Source organism: Geotrypetes seraphini, chromosome 10 (assembly GCF_902459505.1).
Source record: "Geotrypetes seraphini chromosome 10, aGeoSer1.1, whole genome shotgun sequence".
Lineage (NCBI taxonomy): Eukaryota > Metazoa > Chordata > Amphibia > Gymnophiona > Dermophiidae > Geotrypetes > Geotrypetes seraphini.
The window spans coordinates 18,920,505-18,939,813 of NC_047093.1; the positions used below are offsets into that span (position 1 = coordinate 18,920,505).

Here is a 19,309-nt window from a genome sequence, read left to right on the forward strand (position 1 = left end):
TTGGACTGGCATGACCTACCCTTGGTGAATCCATGTTGGCTGGGATCCCGGAGATTTCCCTCGTTCAGGATCGTATCTAATTTATATTTAATTAGTGTTTCCATGAGTTTGCACACTATTGAGGTGAGGCTTACCGGTCTATAGTTCGCAGCCTCAGCCTTGCAACCCTTTTTATGTAGAGGAACGACGTTGGCTGTTTTCCAGTCCAACGGAACTATCCCCGTACTTAGTGAGAGATTGAAGAGCACTGCCAACGGTTCCGCCAGAACATCTCTCTATTCTCTGAGCACTCTTGGGTGTAAATTGTCCAGTCCCATGGCCTTGTTTACCTTTAGCCTTGCCAGTTCGTTGTAGACGTGAATACGGAAAAACCGCAAATAACTATTTTAATGTTATTCACAGTTTTTAGAAAAAGCCTTCCGTTTTTATTATTGGAACCCCAAATAACTTTTCTACAGCGATTTCAGGGCAGGCATGCTGGGAAGAAGCCTTTCTCTCTATGGATGCTGGGAAGCAGTGTTTTTCTCAGTGCACACTGGGAAGCATGGAGGCAGCGAATTTGTGGGAGAAAATATGGTAGCAGCGATTTTCAGAGTGAATGGTAAGCAATACACTTTTTTATTGATACAGTAAAAGGAAAAAGAACTTTAATGATGATGTAATTTTGGGGGGCGGAGTCAGCATCCGAAAAATCGTGAATAAGCGAGTCTGCATATACGGAAACCGCAGATACGGAGGGAGAAGTGTATATCAAATTTTAATAAATATAAAACATATATCTGTAATAGCTTTGATGTGTGTTTAAGCTCTTAGAGCATCACCATGAAATTCACCCCTTCTGATGCTTAAAATATGGTGCTAATTTATAGATCTGTTGATCTCTAATCAGAAAATAATGGGTATACTTTGAAGGAACTAAGGCCAGTACTGGGCAGGCTTGCACGGCCTGTGTCCCGTATATGGACTATTTAGTTGAGGACGGGCTGGGGAGGGTTTCGATGGCTGGGATGGTTAAGATGGGCTGGAGTGAGCTTTGATGGAACCTAAGCACACTACTGGGCAGGGCTCTGGGTTTCTGGCTCAGAAAAATCTAAGAAAAAGGACCATTTAAACCAGTGGTTCCCAACCCTGTCCTGGAGGACCACCAGGCCAATCGAGTTTTCAGGCTAGCCCTAATGAATATGCATGGAGCAGATTTGCATGCTTGTCACCTCCACTATATGCAAATTTCTCTTATGCATATTCATTAGGGCTAGCCTGAAAACCCGATTGGTCTGGTGGTCCTCCAGGACAGGGTTGGGAACCACTGATTTAAACTAAATTAATTTATGGAGCATGTATGGTTGGACCACCTGGGTCTTTATCTGCTGTCATTTACTAAGTTATGTTATTAATATTCCTGGATGCATCTTACCCCTGAGCTTCTACTGAAAAGGCATCAGTTAAAATCCAAGTGAACAAAGGGCTCTTTTACCTTTCTATTTTTATGCCAGTGGTGAAGTAAGGGTGAGAGGCGCCAGGGGCACTGGTGCCCCTCCCCCACCATGCACGCGCCCCCTTCCCATTCCCCATACCTTTTTAACTTCTCCAGCACAAGCGGCATGCCCACATCGGTGTCTGCTTGCCCTCTGATGTCACTTGCTAGGCGTGGGTCCTGGAAGTGTCGTGAGAAAGCGATGCCAACGCGGGCAACAGCATTACACTGGGGAAGTAAAAATGGTACGGGGGAAGGCAAGGAGAGGAGCAAGGGGAGGGGGCAGAGAGGAGGAGGGGGGTGTTGTGTCTTGAGTAAGACTGTGCCCGGGGTAAACTGCCCCTCCCATTCCCCCTTACTATGATAATGTTCTGCGCACTGCAATATCTCTTCTATAACATACAAGGGAGTAGTCCTAGAGTGTAGGAGAATGTTCCCACTGTGGTCACGGCAATTGTTCATTTATTTAAAAAATAAACAGTTTACATAATTTGCCTACACAATTTTAAAAACATGACCGTAGCGACTCCTCAAAGTGATTAAGTCTGTTCTGGCCTTCCTTAGCCACTGGACTGCATCAAATTGCTCAAGGAATGTTTTCTTTCATCAACCAACAGCGTCTACCACACCATGAATAATGCAAGAAAATCCCGAAACAAAAGCAAAAACTTTGCTTATTTCCTTTTGTATCCAGTGTGTTTGAATTGTCAGTGGAAGAATCATCTACAGATCTGGACCCTGTTTCATTATCTAATTCATCAGTAGCTACTATTTGGAGTTCCGGAATCTTGCTATTCTTTGGGATTCTATTTGGAACGTTGCTGCTATTTGGAGTTCTGGAATCTTGCTATTCTTTGTGATTCTATTTGGAACGTTGCTGCTATTTGGAGTTCCAGAATCTTGCTATTCTTTGGGATTCTATTTGGAACGTTGCTACTATTTGGAGTTCTGGAATCTTGCTATTCTTTGGGATTCTATTTGGAACGTGCTACTATTTGGAGTTCTGGAATCTTGTTATTCTTTGGAATTCTATTTGGAATGCTGCTGCTATTTGAGATTCTGGAATGTTGCTACTATTTGGGTTTTTGCCAGGTACTTGTGACTTGGAATGGTCACCGTGAAGACGAGATTACTAAGCTAACCCAGTAAGGCTGTTCTTATGATTCCCCTTTTCTGGGTCAATCTCCCAAGGCTAAACTTCAACTCCATCTGTGCTCCACACCTGAATGGTGAACCAACATGCATGATAAACCAGTGACCACCAATCAATACATTTCTTGATCTCCAGGCTAGTTGGAGAAAAGTTGTTTTTTTTTTTTTAAACTTTCATCCTTTTTGATGAATGCCTCTGCTGCAGCATGCATCCTGGGAAGTGTCCATCGATTCATGTGAGCACTTTTACTATCCCTACCTTATGAGGCCACTTACAGTAGTTTTGCTGGACTGTTCACCCAAGCTGTCTTTGTATTTTGTTATAGTGTTTTCATCTCCAAGTTTTCTGTGGCTTATAGTGGCCTGAGGTTGAATACCATGTTACCAACAAACCTCCTCTCTTCCCCCCATTATTGATATCACAACCCCGCCTTCCATGGGTTTCCCCTACAGATCAGCCTACCGCAGTAAGGCACCGAGGTGCAAAGCCTGCTTATTAACAACATAAATACTTTTTGCCCTGGCATCCTTAGCTGGGGAGTCACTCAGATGTAGCTGATTGTATCCTACTTGTCCATTAGGGTTGTCCAGAAAAACCTAAAGTTGGAAAACCTGTGTGAATTGAGGTTTTTCCCATGAACCTGATTGTGCTTGATCAGAAAATAATTTTTAAAAATTTTTTTTAAGTTCATCCTGGGGTCTCTCAAAGTTACTGATACATAAAGCTCTGGTTTTCTTAAAACTTGCTATTGTCTTTACCTAATGGAGTAAATTTCTTATGTTACGAGTATAGTTATAATTTTTATTTTTTCACACTCAGCAATGATACATTGATAAAAAGATATTTTATGCAAAACCATCTAGCAGTATTTTATTAAATGAACCTTTAATATCTATACTTTATAGTGGAAAACAACAGAAATCTAACATACTTCGCTAATAGCTAAACACGTATACTTTGGTGTAGTCATCTACCAAGAAGCATTCGATGTCTTCTTTGAGATAGTCAGGATAAAGCCTGCGATGATGTTCAACTCCTTCCAACAAGGCCTCACACTGCACTGGGTCTGTGATGATGCCAATGGCAAAGTCAGTTATCAGTTTAACACCTCGCTCGGCTGTTTCGTTAACCTCCTTCACTGTGTTGACAAACTGTTCAACAGTATGGAAGTTTGGATCTTCAGACCACCTGTCCACTGGCTTTGCCAACCATTCATTGGTACTACCAAGAGCGTGAAACAGGAAACGTGATTCAGGTCCAACCAAAGTCTCCCAGTGACTATCTCAAGAAGACATTGAACACTTGAGTGTTTGGAATGCCTTTGGTAGATGACTACACCAAAGTGTACGTGTTAGCAGATATTGAAAGTTCATTTAATGGTTGGCAAAGCCAGTGGACAGGTGGCCTGAAGATAGTACATTGAAAAGAAAAAAAGGCTTGAATCTGCAAGGTTCCAGATGGACAGCAAAGGCAGCAGATCATGACGTACCAAAGACAAAATAATCTTCAAACCAATTTATCATTGCGTACGATAGTCAAAAATATCTTTCCCATATAATTTTCAATACAAACTCCCCAGGAAATGCATCTTCAACTCTGGAAAGCGAGAGGCATAGAAGCTTAGGCCCAAATTCTGTAACCAGCGTCTAATGTTAGGTACCTATAGGCGCCTATCTAAATTGAATAATAAGCTCAATTAAGCTTTTTAATCAGCACTGATTGAAACGTAGGCGCCTAGCAAGAAAGAGCGATTCTGTAACAAGGCGCCTCTAAAAATGTAGGCGGCCTTGAAAAAAATAGGCATGGGCGTGGCTTCGTGGTAGGCGCTTTGTTACAGAATCACTGCTCTTGAGCGTGCTTAAGCGCTCACATGGCCGCCTGACTTTCATTTGCGCCTAGAGCTGGCCTATTTATTGGGCGCCTCCAAACTCGGTGCCGCTCAGTGTGATTCACTAAACAGCACCCAATTTGACTTGAATCGCGCTGAACGGTGCCTATTTCGGTGCCTACACTTTTGGGCGCTTCTTATAGAATTTGCCCTTAAATCTTCTAAACCAAATGCTAGAGCAAAGTAAGATGTTTTCAACAAACTTATATTTTTTATGAGAACTTTCTGCTGTAATAGATGGATAGATAGAGAAGAATTAGAGCCGCTACCCAGTATCCACAAGAGAGAAACTTTCCTTTCTGAAATTATTTCTGCAAATCTATTGCCCATAACTTACCTTTTATGTCTACAATGTTACTCTGGATGTAGCTGGCTCTGTTTGAAGCTGTACAATAATATGACCCTTCTTGCTCCTTGTTAAAGTTTTTCTGGTGCCAAATGGCAATAGATTGGTTTACGATTACCCAATGGAAGTGATCAGATTTATCTTTGCGATAAAATTTAAATTCAAAGGGCCAAGAGCCTTCAATTATCCGACATAACAGCGAGAGGTCCTTGCCATTCTCCACTTTTCCATCGGTAGGAATCTTCTCTAGGACGACCTTTTGGATCGGAGCTGGGGGAAAATGAAAAGCCTGAGGTAAACCACAGTTGCAGATGTCGTGTAACAATGACAGGACATGATCACTCGCTACATTATTTAATCTAATCTAATCTTTGGTTTATATACCGGGTCATCTCCCAGTGGAGCTCGACTCAGTTCACATATAAAGTACATAGCAGAAAACATAGGAGAAGGAAGAACTAATTAAAAATTAAAGTACATAAGAAAAATAACTATAATCTTATCATTTCGTTGAGGATGTAGTTAAACCATTTAAAAATTGCGAGAACAACAAAGTTTTCAGGAATTCACGAAATAATTGCAGCTGGCCTAAAAGCTTAATGGAGTCAGGAAGTTCATTCCAGATCTCTATAAACTTGAAAACAAAAGATCAACTGAGCTTCCCAGCAGATTTAATTCCCTTAAAGGAAGGGAAGGCTAACGTATATCATAGGAAGGTGTTTTCCTGTTGCATCGTCCACCGTGCTAGCAAAGCCCAGATCTCAAATTAGAAACCAAAAACAGTAGAGAAGATGGTGGCATCTTAAAGGCTCGACACTGGCCTGTGTTTCCACTCTACAGCTCGCATCAAGAGTCCGTGTAATGTCAGTGAAAATCATTACCATAAGGCATTGCAGCATTCCTTGGGTTCACATTTTTTTTTATACTTGGGGCAATGGAGGGTGAAGTGACTTGCCCGGAATCAGAAGGAGCTGCAGTGGAATTTGAACCCAGTTCCCCAGATTCACATCCACCAAGTGGTTCTTAGCCGAGCCTTACGTTGCGGAGAGGGTGTACCATGCTGTTCTGCTGAGTCAGCACAATCCTGGCTGGATTTCAAAGCTTTAAATTAATATTCTTCCTTTTAAAAAAAATTAGCAGCCCCAGCATTTCTACTGATAGAAAATCCTTGCTTACCTATCATGGTGAAATTCAGCGCATTGCTGAAAGGACTCGGCCTCTTATTCTTGTTGTTAGCCTTACACCGATAGCCACTCAAATGAGATAACGTTGATACATTTAAGGTAAACGTTGCGTTCCCCCCCTTGGCCTTCACTGTAATGTTGCGTAGCCGTTCAGCTCCTCTAAACAGTGTATATGTGATGGGGGGCGTTCCTCTTTCTGACTTGCAAATCAGTGTCAAATTTTGGCCCACCACCACCTCCGGAATTTTAGTGATAGGGAAAAGAACTGGCATTGAGATGGGAGCTAGAAGACAAAAACACATATAGCTTGCGTTTATTTCATGCAATTTTTACAGAGTTGGTACATCGCTATAATCAGCACAGGGCAGTAAATTATACCGTCATCCCATTTGCTAAATCGCTTTCAGAAATAATTCCCATGGCAACCAAAGCATTAGGCCTAATGGAACAGTGGATTAGAGAGTTGCACGGGGACAGAAATCCCACCCATCCCCGCCAGGATCCTCTCCGTCCCCGCCAGGATCCTCTCCGTCCCACCTGTCCCCGCCAGGATCCTCTCTGTCCCTACCCGTCCCCGCAGGGAATTACCTCCATCCCCGCCCGTCCCCATAAAAAGCAGCAATTACTTCTGACAGGATCATCAATTCCACAGTTTCTTTTGTGTTTGCGCTGTTGTTTTCCTTGTGGAATCTCTTTGGTGGAACCCTTTTTTTGTTTTCTGTTCAGGTAATTAACTTATAAAAACCCCTCTTTTACTAAGGCTGACGTGTCCATTATATTATATGGATGAACCCTGCTTCCAAAGCCTTCCATCCCCGTGGGAGTCCCATTGGCCAGAGGGGGGTCCCTGTGGGAATCCCGTGGGCCAGAGGGGGGTCCTCGTGGGAGTCCCGTGGATTAGGGGGGGATTCCCGCAGGAACCCCGCAGAATTCCCGCGATCCCCGTTCCCTTGCAGACCTCTACAGTGGATGACTAGATTCAGAAAAAACAAAGTTCTTTGTGGCCTCTCCACGCCCATAAGATACTGATACACCTTTGATATGAAACAATCACAGCTACCCTGTTCAAACAACTATAAAGATTCTGGATGTAATATTGGATCAGGGTTTAACTATGAAGAACCAGGTGGATTCCTGGTGTAGAAAAAGTTTTTTCACCCTTTAGAAATTGCAATCTATTAGGGCCTATTTTGATGTAGAATTTTGGTACAGTCTCTTGTGCTCGGTCAGCTCAATTACTGCAATATTGCTTATCTAGGAATATCTCAGAGAAATATGCTGCGACTGTGGATGGTTCAGAATTCAGCTATTAGATTGATCTTTCAGCTGAAGAATTATGATCATATAACGCCATTTTACCAGAAGTTGCACTGGTTGCCATTGGAGGCACGTGTGAAGTTTAAATTTGGTTGTTTCTGTTTCAAAGTTCTGTTCGGACTTTCTCCCAAATATCTGATTGACCTCTTTACTTTTTCAAATAAGAAATGCAGGAGAAGTTCGCACCTGAACATTTGTCTTTCCGCCCGTCAAAGGTTGCAAACTTAAGAAACATCATCAGCACCTTTTGTCATATCAGGCAGCATTATGGGGCAAGGATTTGGAAAATCTGATCGTGTCTCCGAGTTCGTATGTGAAATTTAGAAGAAACCTAAAGACATACTTGTTTCTTAAATATCTGGGTAATTAATTTCCATGCTTACGCACATCATACTTTAGTAATTTATTCTGTTAGTTTTACTTTTTTAAGTTACATAATTTCCAATCTATTCAATTGTATACACTACCGTGTTTCCTCGAAAATAAGACCTACCCCGAAAATAAGCCCTAGTTGTAGGCAGCCATGCTTTCACCCCCACTGCCAAACTGCCAAACCCCCGCTGACCCTCCATCCTTCCATCCCAACCGATCCTCGCTGACCGCGACCATAAATTCCTTCTGGCAGAGAAGCGTCGGGCCAGCAGCACTCACAGGCTGCTTTGTGGCCTTCTCGCTGGGGCCTTCTGTGCACTGATGACATCATCAGTAACATGGCACACAGAAGGCCCCAGGAAGAAGGCCGCGAAGCAGCCTGTGAGTGCTGCTGGCCCGACGCTCCTCTGACGGAAGGTATTTATGGTCACGGTTGGCGTGGATCGATTGGGAGGGAAGGATGGAGGGTCAGTGGGGGTTCAGGGGTTTGGCTGCGCGGCGGGTGCTCAAGGCTTCTTCTGCACGAGGGATGGGAGGGAAGGGTAGAAGCTGAGCAAAGGGTTCTGCTGCACGAGGGATGGGAGGGAGGGAAGGATGGAAGCTGGGCAAGGGTTCTGCTGCACAGGGGGATGGGAGGGATAGAGGGATAGAAAGATACTGCAGAGGGAAGGCACAAGGGGATAGGTGAGAGGGGAGGAGAGATGTTGCACATGTGGGGGAAAGGAAAGAGGAAGAAATGGGGTGTAGGAGAGGAAGGGAGACATGATCATGTACATGAAAAAAATAAGCCCCACCCGAAAATAAGACCTAGTGCCTTTTTTAGGCCCCAAACGAATATAAGACACTGTCTTATTTTCGGGGAAATACGGTATTATAATCTTTTGTTAACCGCATAGAACGTCACGGTCCTGCGGTATATAAGCTGACTGATATGTTATGTTATACTTAGGGTTGCCAGATTTTACTATAGTAAAATCCGGACCACCAAGACCTGCCCCCTAGGCCCGTTCAGTTCCATCCATCCCCGCCCCGTTATGCCCCAGTTCCGCCTCCAATTCCACCCTAGCCCCACCCCAGCCCTACCTCCCGCTGCCTGCTCTCATCGGGCAGGAGGAAGTTCACGCATGTGTGGATGCCATGCGATGATGTCACGCGCGCACATGCGTGCATATGACATCACTGCATGGCATCCACGTATGCATGGATTTCCTCCTGCCTGTTACGATTTAGAGGAGGCTTTTCAAAACCCGGCCAGACCCCTGGACACTTGAAAAGGAGGACATGTCCGTGGAATTCTGGACATCTGGTAACCCTACATTCAATCAAATAAATTTGAACAATAATATCAAAAGCAGACCTGGACTTTCTTACACCAAGTTTCTAAAAGTTTAGATTAGAGAATGACACGGTGACAAAATTCATCACCGTTACCGTTCCCGTGGATAACTGCAGGAAATAATCCCATGTCATTTTCTAGTGTCTATCTCAACTTCAGTCCTTCTACACCAGCATTCTTCAAAGCAAAGCTTGCGGGTCAGTGGTTGTGACCATCTGATTCTTATGTGAGCCAAGGATAATGAAGCCATTGTGACATCACTGATGTGATTGGCTCTTAGGCAGTGGTGGAATGAGGCATTATGACATCACAATATCTGCTCTGGATACCAGAGACTGTCATTCTGTAGTGTCTGTTTCAGCCTCGGTCCTTCTACACCAGCATTCTTCAAAGCAAAGCTTGCGGGTCAGTGGTTGTGGCCATTCATACTCTGATTCTTCTCTCTCTCCTTAAAGAAATACATGAAGATGGTTTCCCGTGGTTATCCGCGGGGACGGGAACGGTGATGAATTTTGTCACCGTGTCATTCTCTAGTTTAGATGTCTAACTTTGGGATCCTAAACTGTCCCCTTTGAAAACTGATGAAGGGTCTAATTTAGGACCCTAGTTTCACCATGAGCCTAAATTTTGGGATAATATAAAGTGAGTCCAAGGTGGAAAAAACATGAGGAGAATAGTGCTGATTTTCAGTAGGAGACACTCAATTTACCAACCAAAACTTTAGCCATAAAATCAGCATCAGAAATTTTAGGATTTTCAATTTAGGTGAAGTTTCAGCTACGTTCAGCTGAAACTAAAAGCCTAATGTATACACCTGACTTAGCTCAGCTTTCAGGATTATTAACCTCTCTGTATATATAGAAACATAGAAGATGACGGCAGAAAAGAGCTACAGCCCATCAAGTCTGCCCACTCTGCTTACCCACCCCCTGACGCGGTTTATACAGAGGCTTAACTTATACACCCAACTCAGTTCAACGTTCAGGAATTTAAAAACTTCTCTGCATTTATATGTTACTTTTTATAAAAAAGGCCTAACTTAAACACCCAACTTAGCTTAACTTTCAGAAATATAAACCTCTCAGTATGTTTATGATGGCTTTTATAGTGAGGCCTAACTTAAACATCCAACTTAACTTTCTGTATTTATATGAAGCCTTTTATAATAATAATAATAATAATTTTATTTTTATATACCGCCAAAGCCAAAGTAGTTCGAGGCGGTTTACAATAAGAAGAGCTGGACATAGGCCTAACTTATACACCCAATTTAGCTCAACTTTAAGCAATATCAACCTCCGTATTTATATGATGTTTTTTAACAGAGATGACTTAGGTCACTTTCAGGAATATCAGCCTCTCCATATTTATATGATACCTATTATTGTACAGTATCCTGAGGAAGCTGATAATCTAAACAGGCATGCAGAGTCAGTGCTGGAGAGGATCGTCTTGAGGGCAACTTTGAGATCTGGGAGGGACTTTGTGGTTATCTGACTTCAGTTTCCATGTCTCTGTCTTTGTGAACCAGGGCAGATAGGTAGAAAATCACACAAAAGGAAACCCGCAGACTTCAGCTCATTCAAAACACAGCCATTATTGGGCAAGAAAATATGATCACGTCACCCCTTCACTCCGTGAAGCTCGCTGGCTTCCCTTATCGCATCATACAACTTACAAAATTCTCTTACTTGTTTTCAAGATTAAAGAAACAAATTCTCCAGCCTTTCTCGACAAACTCCTTATCCCTTATGCCCCATCACGAGCCTTACGATCCAACAATCAAAACTTACTTAACGTCCAATCCATAAGAGAACTATTGTACACACGTAACACTATATTCTCTGTCACAGCCCCCTCCCTGTGGAATGCACTACCATCAGACGTTAGACTTGAAGAATCCCTTGACAAATTCAAATGCAAACTAAAACCTTCCTTTTTAGGGAAGCCTACCAGATATGAAAAAAGGAACGCACTATCCACACACATGGCCAAACAGAGAAACAACTAAGAAGCCCTTTTACGAAACAATATCCCCACCCTATTGTTCTCTCCACTCCCTCTTAATTTATGTTATCTCAATGTTCTTCACTCCTCCTTATCCACGGACTCCTTTGTTACCATGGCCTGGATTCACTAAACTTATCGATCAGGATCGTTGTTGGGGGATTCTGCCGAGCAACCGATCCACAACAGATTCTACATGGAAACGATCTGACCAGTGGCGTACCTAGCATATGTGACACCCGGGGCCCATCATTTTTTGGCACCCCCCCCCATCTGTACGAAAAACATGATTATTAGTAACGAGCCACACGTCACACATGAGTATCTAGGAAAAGGCAGCATCTTATATATTGCAGTGAGCAATACATCAATACACCCATTGTAAAACTAAACAAGCCAGACCAGCACAGATCAATCCTACATCGTCAATCCTAACAGAAAACCATGTCTTTCGAACACAAAGAACACAGAAAACACCTTCGCCTAGTATGGAATATGTCATCACAAACTAACCCCTCCCCCTTTTACAAAACTGTAGTGTGGATTTTAGCCATGGTGGTAACAGCTCTGACGCTCATAGAATTCTGAGTATCAGAGCTGCTACCATCACGGCTGGCGCTAAAAAACGCTCCACAGTTTTGTAAAAGGGGGAATAAAATAGAAATACATAGACAAAGGTTAAATTGAACCAGCAAGAAGCTGGAGTCTGCATACAATGCAACACCTTGGAAACAGAGACACATGTCTCCTAAAGCAACAAATAAATAGAAAATTTTTGTTCTACCTTTGTCTTCTCTGGCTTCTGCTTTCCTCATCTTCTTGTTACTCTCTTCCTTTCATCCACTGTCTGCCATCTCTCTGCCCCTCCCTATATGGCATCTTCTCTCCTTCTATGCCCCTTCCAGAAACTGTATGCCTCCCCCTTCCATCTCTCCTCTAGACCCCCCCCTTTGGTCTGGCATCCATCATCTTCCCTCTGTTCCCTTATGGTCTGGCATCTTTCTCCTTTCATCTCTCTTTCCCTCCCCCCTGTGGTTTATAGCATCTCTCTCTTCTCATTTCCTCCGCTCAGATCTGATATCTCTATCTCCTTCCCCGTTCTCTGGCATCTCTCTCTCCTCTCTCCCCTTTCCTTCTCTGGTCTTCCTTCTTTATTTTCTGCCTCCGTTTAAATTAAATTCTTTCTTACTATGCAGTCCTCAGTTTCCCTCTTTTCACTATGTCTACCCACAGCAATCCACCCCTTTCCTTCACCCCTCCACTATCTCACCAACTCTATCTTCTTCTCCCATCCAGCATATGTCCTTTTTCTTTATCCCTCTTTCCATCCAGTATGTGTTCTCTTTCTCCACTTCCATTCAGCATTTGCTCTCCCTTCTCCCCACTTCCATCATCTGACCTCTTCTCTCTCCCCTTTCTACCCACTTCCATCATCTGCCCTCTTCTCTCAATCTCTCCATCCACCACAGGCCTATCTTTCTCCCTTCCTCACCTTTCCGATTTTGGCAACAAGATCTGCAACGCCCCCACCCCCACCCCCCTGGACAACAGGCCCGGTCCGACAAACCTCCCTGCCCTGTGGCCGATGATGTCTAAACTGCCTTCTTACAGCAGCTGGAGTGTTGTAGTTGCATATGGCTGCCGTAAAGGTCGTCTCTGATGCAACTTCCGGTTGTGTCAGAGATGACCTTTACGGCAGTCACATGCAGCTTCAACGCTTTAGCTCAGGGGTGCCCACACTTTTTGGGCTTGCGAGCTACTTTTAAAATGACCAAGTCAAAATGATCTACCAACAATTAAATTTAAAAAAAAACACAAAGCACACTGTACGCTGAGAAAATGTTAATTATCATTCCTATTCTGTTTTTTTTTCAAAGAGGTCAAGGCAGATGACTCTATGCATTGTCATCTCAGTAACAACCATACAAAAATAGACAAATATACCCCCTCCCTTTTTACTAAACCACAATAGCAGTTTTTAGCATAGGGAGCTGCGCCGAATGCCCAGGGCTGCTCTCGACGCTCATAGGCTCCCTGCGCTAAAAAACGCTATTGTGGTTTAGTAAAAGGGGGCCATAGTGCAAAATATAGACAGCAGATATAAATTCAGACACATTTAGTTCATAAATTGAAAATAAAATCATTTTTCCTACCTTGTCTGGTGATTTCATGAATCTCTGGTTGCACTTTCTTCTTCTGACTATGCATTCAATCTTTCTTCCCTTCTTTCAGTCTGTATGCTTCCTCTCCTCCAGACCTCATTCCCTCCCCCAACTTTTTCTTCCTCTCTTCCTGCCCTTTCTTTCTCCCTGCCTCCCTTTCTTTTTTCTCTCTTCATGCCTCCTTTCTTTTTTTCTGTTTCTCTCCTGTCTCCCTGCCTACTCCCTTTCTTTCTTTTTCCCTGCCCTCTACCAAGCCACTGCTGCCACCATAGGGGAACAGGCCCCAAAGCTGATCCAAGCTCTCTCTGCTTCCCTGCGTCGGGCTGACCAGCATTCCTCTCCCCGACGTCAATTCTGCTGTCGGAGAGGAAGTTCCGCCCACACAGGCAGCGATTGGCTGGCCCGAACTTCCTCTCCGATGGCAGCCTTAGGGGGGTGCACAGCCGGCCAGGTTCGGAAAATGGTCGATCACCAAGGCAAAGTGAGTCTATCACGGAGCCCGGGATGGGCTCCGCAATCGCCTGGATCTGAGCGATCGAAACGCATACGCAGAGTATCCTTATTTGTTATTTATACAATTTACGCATGCGCTTGCTCTTCGCCCTTTATCACACAGTTAGTGGGTGGGGTTTATTCCCACATGTCATCGGCGGGCGTCGAATGCGCCGCCCGCAAAACACAAGCGAGCTCAAAAGAAAGGGGGAGAGGTGGCCGCAGTTTACTTTTGCTGGTCCTGCGAGTTGGACATTTTTGAAAAGGTAGAAAGGGACAGATTCTTCAGATTATTGGGAACCACAAGCACAAGGGGGCACTCAGAGAAGCTGAAGGGGGACAATTTTAGAACCAATGCTAGGAAGTTCTTTTTTACACAGAGGGTGGTGGACACCTGGAATGCGCTTCCGGAGGTTGTGATAGGACAGAGTACACTACGGGGTTTCAAAGAAGGATTGGATAAATTCCTGAACGATAGGGGGATTGAGGGATACAGATAGAGGTAGAGATAGGTTTTAGACAGAGTATGGATAGAAGGATATAAGGGATCAAAGGGCTTAGAGAAGGATCACATTACAGGTCATGGGCCTGATGGACCGCCGCGGGTGCGGACTGCTGGGCACGATGGACCTCGGGTCTGACCCAGCGGAGGCAACGTCTTATGTTCTTATGAATGATTTGTGACCGATGTAGTGGAGCCAGATTATCAAACAGAACACACTTTAAACCCGCCGGTTAAAACCATGGGCTCGCAATGCTCATTTTACAGATTATATAAAAAAGGAATTCTTACGCATATGAAAGTTAATTTACAGTAATATTTTTTATTTTGATGGTGGCTTTATATGGGGTTGTAACCTCGATACTGATATTTCAGGGCGGAAGAGGGCAGGAGAGTCGGCAAGGATAGTAAGCGACTGGTCCTCAGCAGTCGCTTCTTTTCAGATCGGCAAACCCAGTCGGTGTTTCTTCTTCTTCTGCTTAGTGAATCGATCGCTTCCTACTTTTGCATGCCATTTGCCCTCATTTGCATGGGCAGATCGGATCGGGTAGGAGATTGATCGGGCAGAAGTTTAGTGAATCGGGTCATGGTCGGGGATTGTTGGGACAGGATCAGAAGGTAATAATAATAATAACAACAATAATAATAACTTTATTTTTGTATACCGCAGTACCAGAATAGTTCAGAGCGGTTTACATGACAAGAGACTGTACATCTACAGCGAAATTTACAAATAAGTCAATCAATCAATATAACTTAGCGAGTCGGGAGCAGGCAAGAAGGAGATAGAGAGGTTATAAACAAGTCAATCGGCGTGGCTTAGGAAGTCGGGTGCAGGTAGGTGGGAGGTGCAGGTAGGGAGAAGGCAGGTAGGTGGGAGGTGCAGGAAGGTGGGAGGTACAAGGCATAGTTAAAAGTAGAGTTACAAGGAGGGCGGGAGTCAGAGATATTTGTCAAAGAGATAAGTTTTTGATTGACTTCCTGAAAGTTTGGTAGGACGGAGAATTAGAGATGAGAGTGGATAGACATTTGTTCCATTTGCATGCCTGGAACGCCAGGGATCTGTCGAGGAATCTCTTGTAGATGCAGCACTTTAGGGACGGGAAGGCAAACAAGTGGGCATTACGTGTGCGGGTGGGGCCAGGACGGACAAAGTGATCTGATAGGTAGAATGGGGACGAGCCTGTTAGGGTTTTGAAGCAGAGGCAAGCAAATTTGAAGATAATCCTCGCCTCCATAGGCAGCCAGTGCAGGTTTTTGTAGAGTCTTTGTCTGTCCTTGATATTTTTAACTATGAAATGCCCCCCTTTTTAAAAAAAAATTTAGCATTGTAAATCGGCTAGGTAACCATTGATAGATGGTATATCGAGCATGAAATAAACTTGGAAAATAGTGGGCTTACTTTTTTTTTTTTTTAAATCTAGGCATCACATAATCCTTTAGTTAAACAAATATCCTCAGTCCTTACCATAAACCGTTACCATGTTGGGCTCACTCTTTTTGGTAATGTTCCGGATGGTAACTTTGCACATGTACAATCCGCTGTCTAGCTCCGTACCGCTCTTGCTGTATTTTCCACCAGGTTTCATGCGTGTGTTCAAAGTGCCATTGATCTTCTCCAGGAAGAAAGAGAGATTGTCAGCTTTGAAACCGTTGACGAAGCATGAAAATGATAAGAAATCCCCTTCACTGATTTCTTTCCCAACGTACAGGGTTGGTCTTGGAAACAGCTCTACGAAAGAAGAAAACAATTGCAATATGAAATGAAAAGGAACAGTATATACTGGGCCAGCTTCGGACTCAGTTTTGGCACTTCACAATACAAAATATTATATCACCAAACCCAAGTGTGGAAGGATCATATAATACACAAACTACCTCCTTCTACTAAAAAAAAAAAATCACACTCCAAAGAAAACAGAGAATAAAGTGGAAGCAAGCAATCAAGTTTCTGTCAATGCAAAGGCTTTACAGACATCTAAGCCAACCAATGTGAGAGGTTACAAAGGAAAAAGCCTTAGAGCCCCTCCCATAAACACCGTAATGAGTGAAACATAAGTGGGAAAATATTTCAGGGGTAAAACTCGTCATAGGCATCAAAAACCTTATACATTGGGAGATGTTATAAGCCTTAGGCAATGCAGGAAGAACAAGAGAAAATTACTTCATGCCTATGTTTCACTCATTACGCTGTTTGTGGGAGGGGCTCTGAGGCTTTTTCCTTTGTAACCTCTCACATTGGTTGGCTTAGATGTCCGTAAAGCCTTTGCATTGACCGAAAGTTGATTATTTGCTTCCACTTTATTCTCTGTTTTCTTTGGAGTGTGTTTTGTTGGGGTTTTTTTGAGTAGAAGGGGTTAGTTTGTGCACTTTACAATACAAAGACAAGTGGAGGTTTGAGTCTCTTGGTTGGTGGAGAGCAGGAGAACTCTGTGCAGAGCGAAAGAACATAAGAATTGCCGCTGCTGGGTCAGACCAGTGGTCCATCGCGCCCAGCAGTCCGCTCCCACGGCGTCCCCTAGGTCAAAGACCAGTGCCCTAACTGAGACTAGCCCTACCTGCGTACGTTCCGGTTCAACAAGAACTTGTCTAATTTTGTCTTGAATCCCTGGAGGGTGTTTTCCCCTCTCACTTCCTCCAGAAGAGCGTTCCAGTGGCCCTTGAGCTCTGAGACAGAGCCAAGAGATGCTGAAGTGGCCCTTTAATAGCAGGACAGCACCACTGAAGGTTCCAGTCAAGGGGGAGATTTCCCCTCTTACCCTCAGCCAGCAAGGGAACTTGAATGTCTAGACCAGCGTATCGCAAACTGTGAGCTGCGGCACGCCAGTGTGCCTCCTGAGATTTCAGGCATGCCGCGCCACACTGGAGAGGAGGAGAGTCGTCCACGCAGCAAGAGGCACATCCTGTGGGAAGTCAGCCGGCGCAGGTGACTCTCCTCCTGGCTGGTGTCTCTCCTCCTCTTGCTGCACCTCCCAGATCCCTCCACCGAAGCTGGTCGCATCAATGTCCGCACACTTCCGGGCGCCTTCTGGCCGGGGCACTAGATTTAGTGTGCCGCTGGCCGGAAAGTTTATGAGACACTGGTCTAGGGTGAGAGGCACCTGGGCTGGTGCCACCCCTTGCCCTCTTCTCCGCAACCCTCCCCCCTGCCGCTCATGCCCTTTCCCTTCCCCATGCCTCTATAACTTCCCCGGCACGAGCAGCATCTCCAATTTGCTGCCCGTGCCAACCTCAGCTGTCCCTCTGATGTCACTTCCTGCTTCCACAACCCGGAAGTGATGTCAGAGGGAGAGCCGAGTCTGGCGCGAACAGCAGGTCGGAGATGCTGCTCGCGCCAACGATGAGCTAAAGGTACTGGGGGGGGAAGGGAAGGTGTGTGGCAGGAGAGGGGTGGGAAGGAGTGGGTGTGTAGAGAGAAGGAGAGATGCTGGCGGCTCCCATGTACAATGATCATCTCTCCCTTCCTCTCCTCCACCCCAATTCTTCCTATTTCTTTTCTCTCCCCCACATGTGCAGCATCTTTCCTCCACTCCCTCCCATCCCTTGTGCAGCAGAACCCTTGCAGCTTGTATCCCTCCCATCCCCCGTGTAGCATCTTTCTATCCCCTCCACCGCCACCATGCACCCCCCGACCCATCTCTCCCTCCCATCCGAACCATGAGACTAAATGTACCTTATAACAAACCGGCAGCATCGGCAGCAATATAGAGAGGCTCCTTTGTGGCCTGGGCCGTTCCTCTGCCGCATCACTGATGACATCATCAGCAACGCAGCAGAGGAACGGCCCAGGACGCGATGGAGCCTGTCTACATTGCTGCCGACGCTACTGGTTGTTATAAGGTACATTTATTCTCGCAGTTCGGATGGGAGGGAGAGATGGGTCGGGGGTGCATTGTGGCGGTGGAGGGGATAGAAAGATGCTACACGGGGGATGGGAGGGATACAAGCTGCAAGGGTTCTGCTGCACAAGGGATGGGAGGGAGTGGAGGAAAGATTCTGCACATGTGGGGGAGAGAAAAGAAATAGGAAGAATTGGGGTGGAGGAGAGGAAGGGAGAGATGATCATTGTACATGGGAAAAATAAAGACATCCCCGAAAATAAGCCCTAGCCGCCAGCAGCGGCGCTTTCACGTGCATACCCACCCCCCTGCCGACCCTTCCATCTCTCCCGCCGACTGCGAGACTGAAATACTGTACCTTGTAACAAACAGCAGCATCGCAGCAATGTAGACAGGCTGCTTTGCGGCGTTCCTCTGCCGCATCACTGATGATGTGATCAGCAACACGGCACACGTGCCTGGGCAGGAGAAGGCCACGAAGCAGCCTGTCTACATTGCTGTGATGCTTCCGTATGTTACAAGGTACAGTATAGTAGTTTGGTCTTGCGGTTGGTGGGAGAGATGGAAGGGTCAGTGGGTGGGCACAGCGGCGGGGGGAGGGAGGGATACAAGCTGCAAGGGTTCTGCTGCACAAGGGATGAGAGGGATAGAAAGACACTGCACAAGGGGATGGGTGAGAGGGGAGGAAAGATGCTGCACATGTGGGGGAGAGAAAGGAAATAGGAAGAACTGGGGTGGAGGAGAGGAAGGGAGAGATGATCAGTACATGAAAAAAATAAGACCTAGTTCTTCTTTGGGTGCAAAATTAATATAAAACAGTGTCTTATTTTTGGGGAACCGGTATATGCAACAATTCTATACAGTTTGCACAAATAGAATACTCCTGACAAGCCCATGTTCCTCCCATTTTGCAGTTGCGAGAAGTCAGGCTCTCAGTTTACAAAACAGATGCACCGAAAACTCGAACCATCTCAAATCATGTCACTAACAAATTAAAGAATGTTTAGGAGATCCTTGAAACTTAAGAACATGAGAGTTGCCATACCGGGTCAGACCGAAGGTCTATCAAGCCCAATATCCCAGGTCATGATCTCAAAATATCCCTGGCAAGATCCCAAAAGAGTAAAAACAGATTGTATGTTACTTATCCTAGAAATAAGCACTGGAGCTTGCCAAAACCATCTTAATAATGGCTTATGGACTCTTCTTCTAGAAAATTAGCCAACCCTTTTTAAAC

The 19,309-nt window shown here is 44.9% G+C and overlaps 1 protein-coding gene across 1 annotated transcript in view; it reads right to left on the reverse strand.

The window, feature by feature from the left end:
- Nucleotides 1–19,309, reverse strand: part of LOC117367897 (platelet endothelial cell adhesion molecule-like) — a 130,229-nt gene that overhangs the window by 27,034 nt on the left and 83,886 nt on the right. The window contains exons 8-10 of the mRNA XM_033960975.1: nucleotides 15,702–15,965; nucleotides 6,038–6,328; nucleotides 4,853–5,131 (exon numbers count right to left, since the gene is read on the reverse strand). Coding sequence (XP_033816866.1) covers nucleotides 4,853–5,131; nucleotides 6,038–6,328; nucleotides 15,702–15,965 — 834 coding nt within the window. The remainder of the gene's footprint in view (nucleotides 1–4,852; nucleotides 5,132–6,037; nucleotides 6,329–15,701; nucleotides 15,966–19,309) is intronic.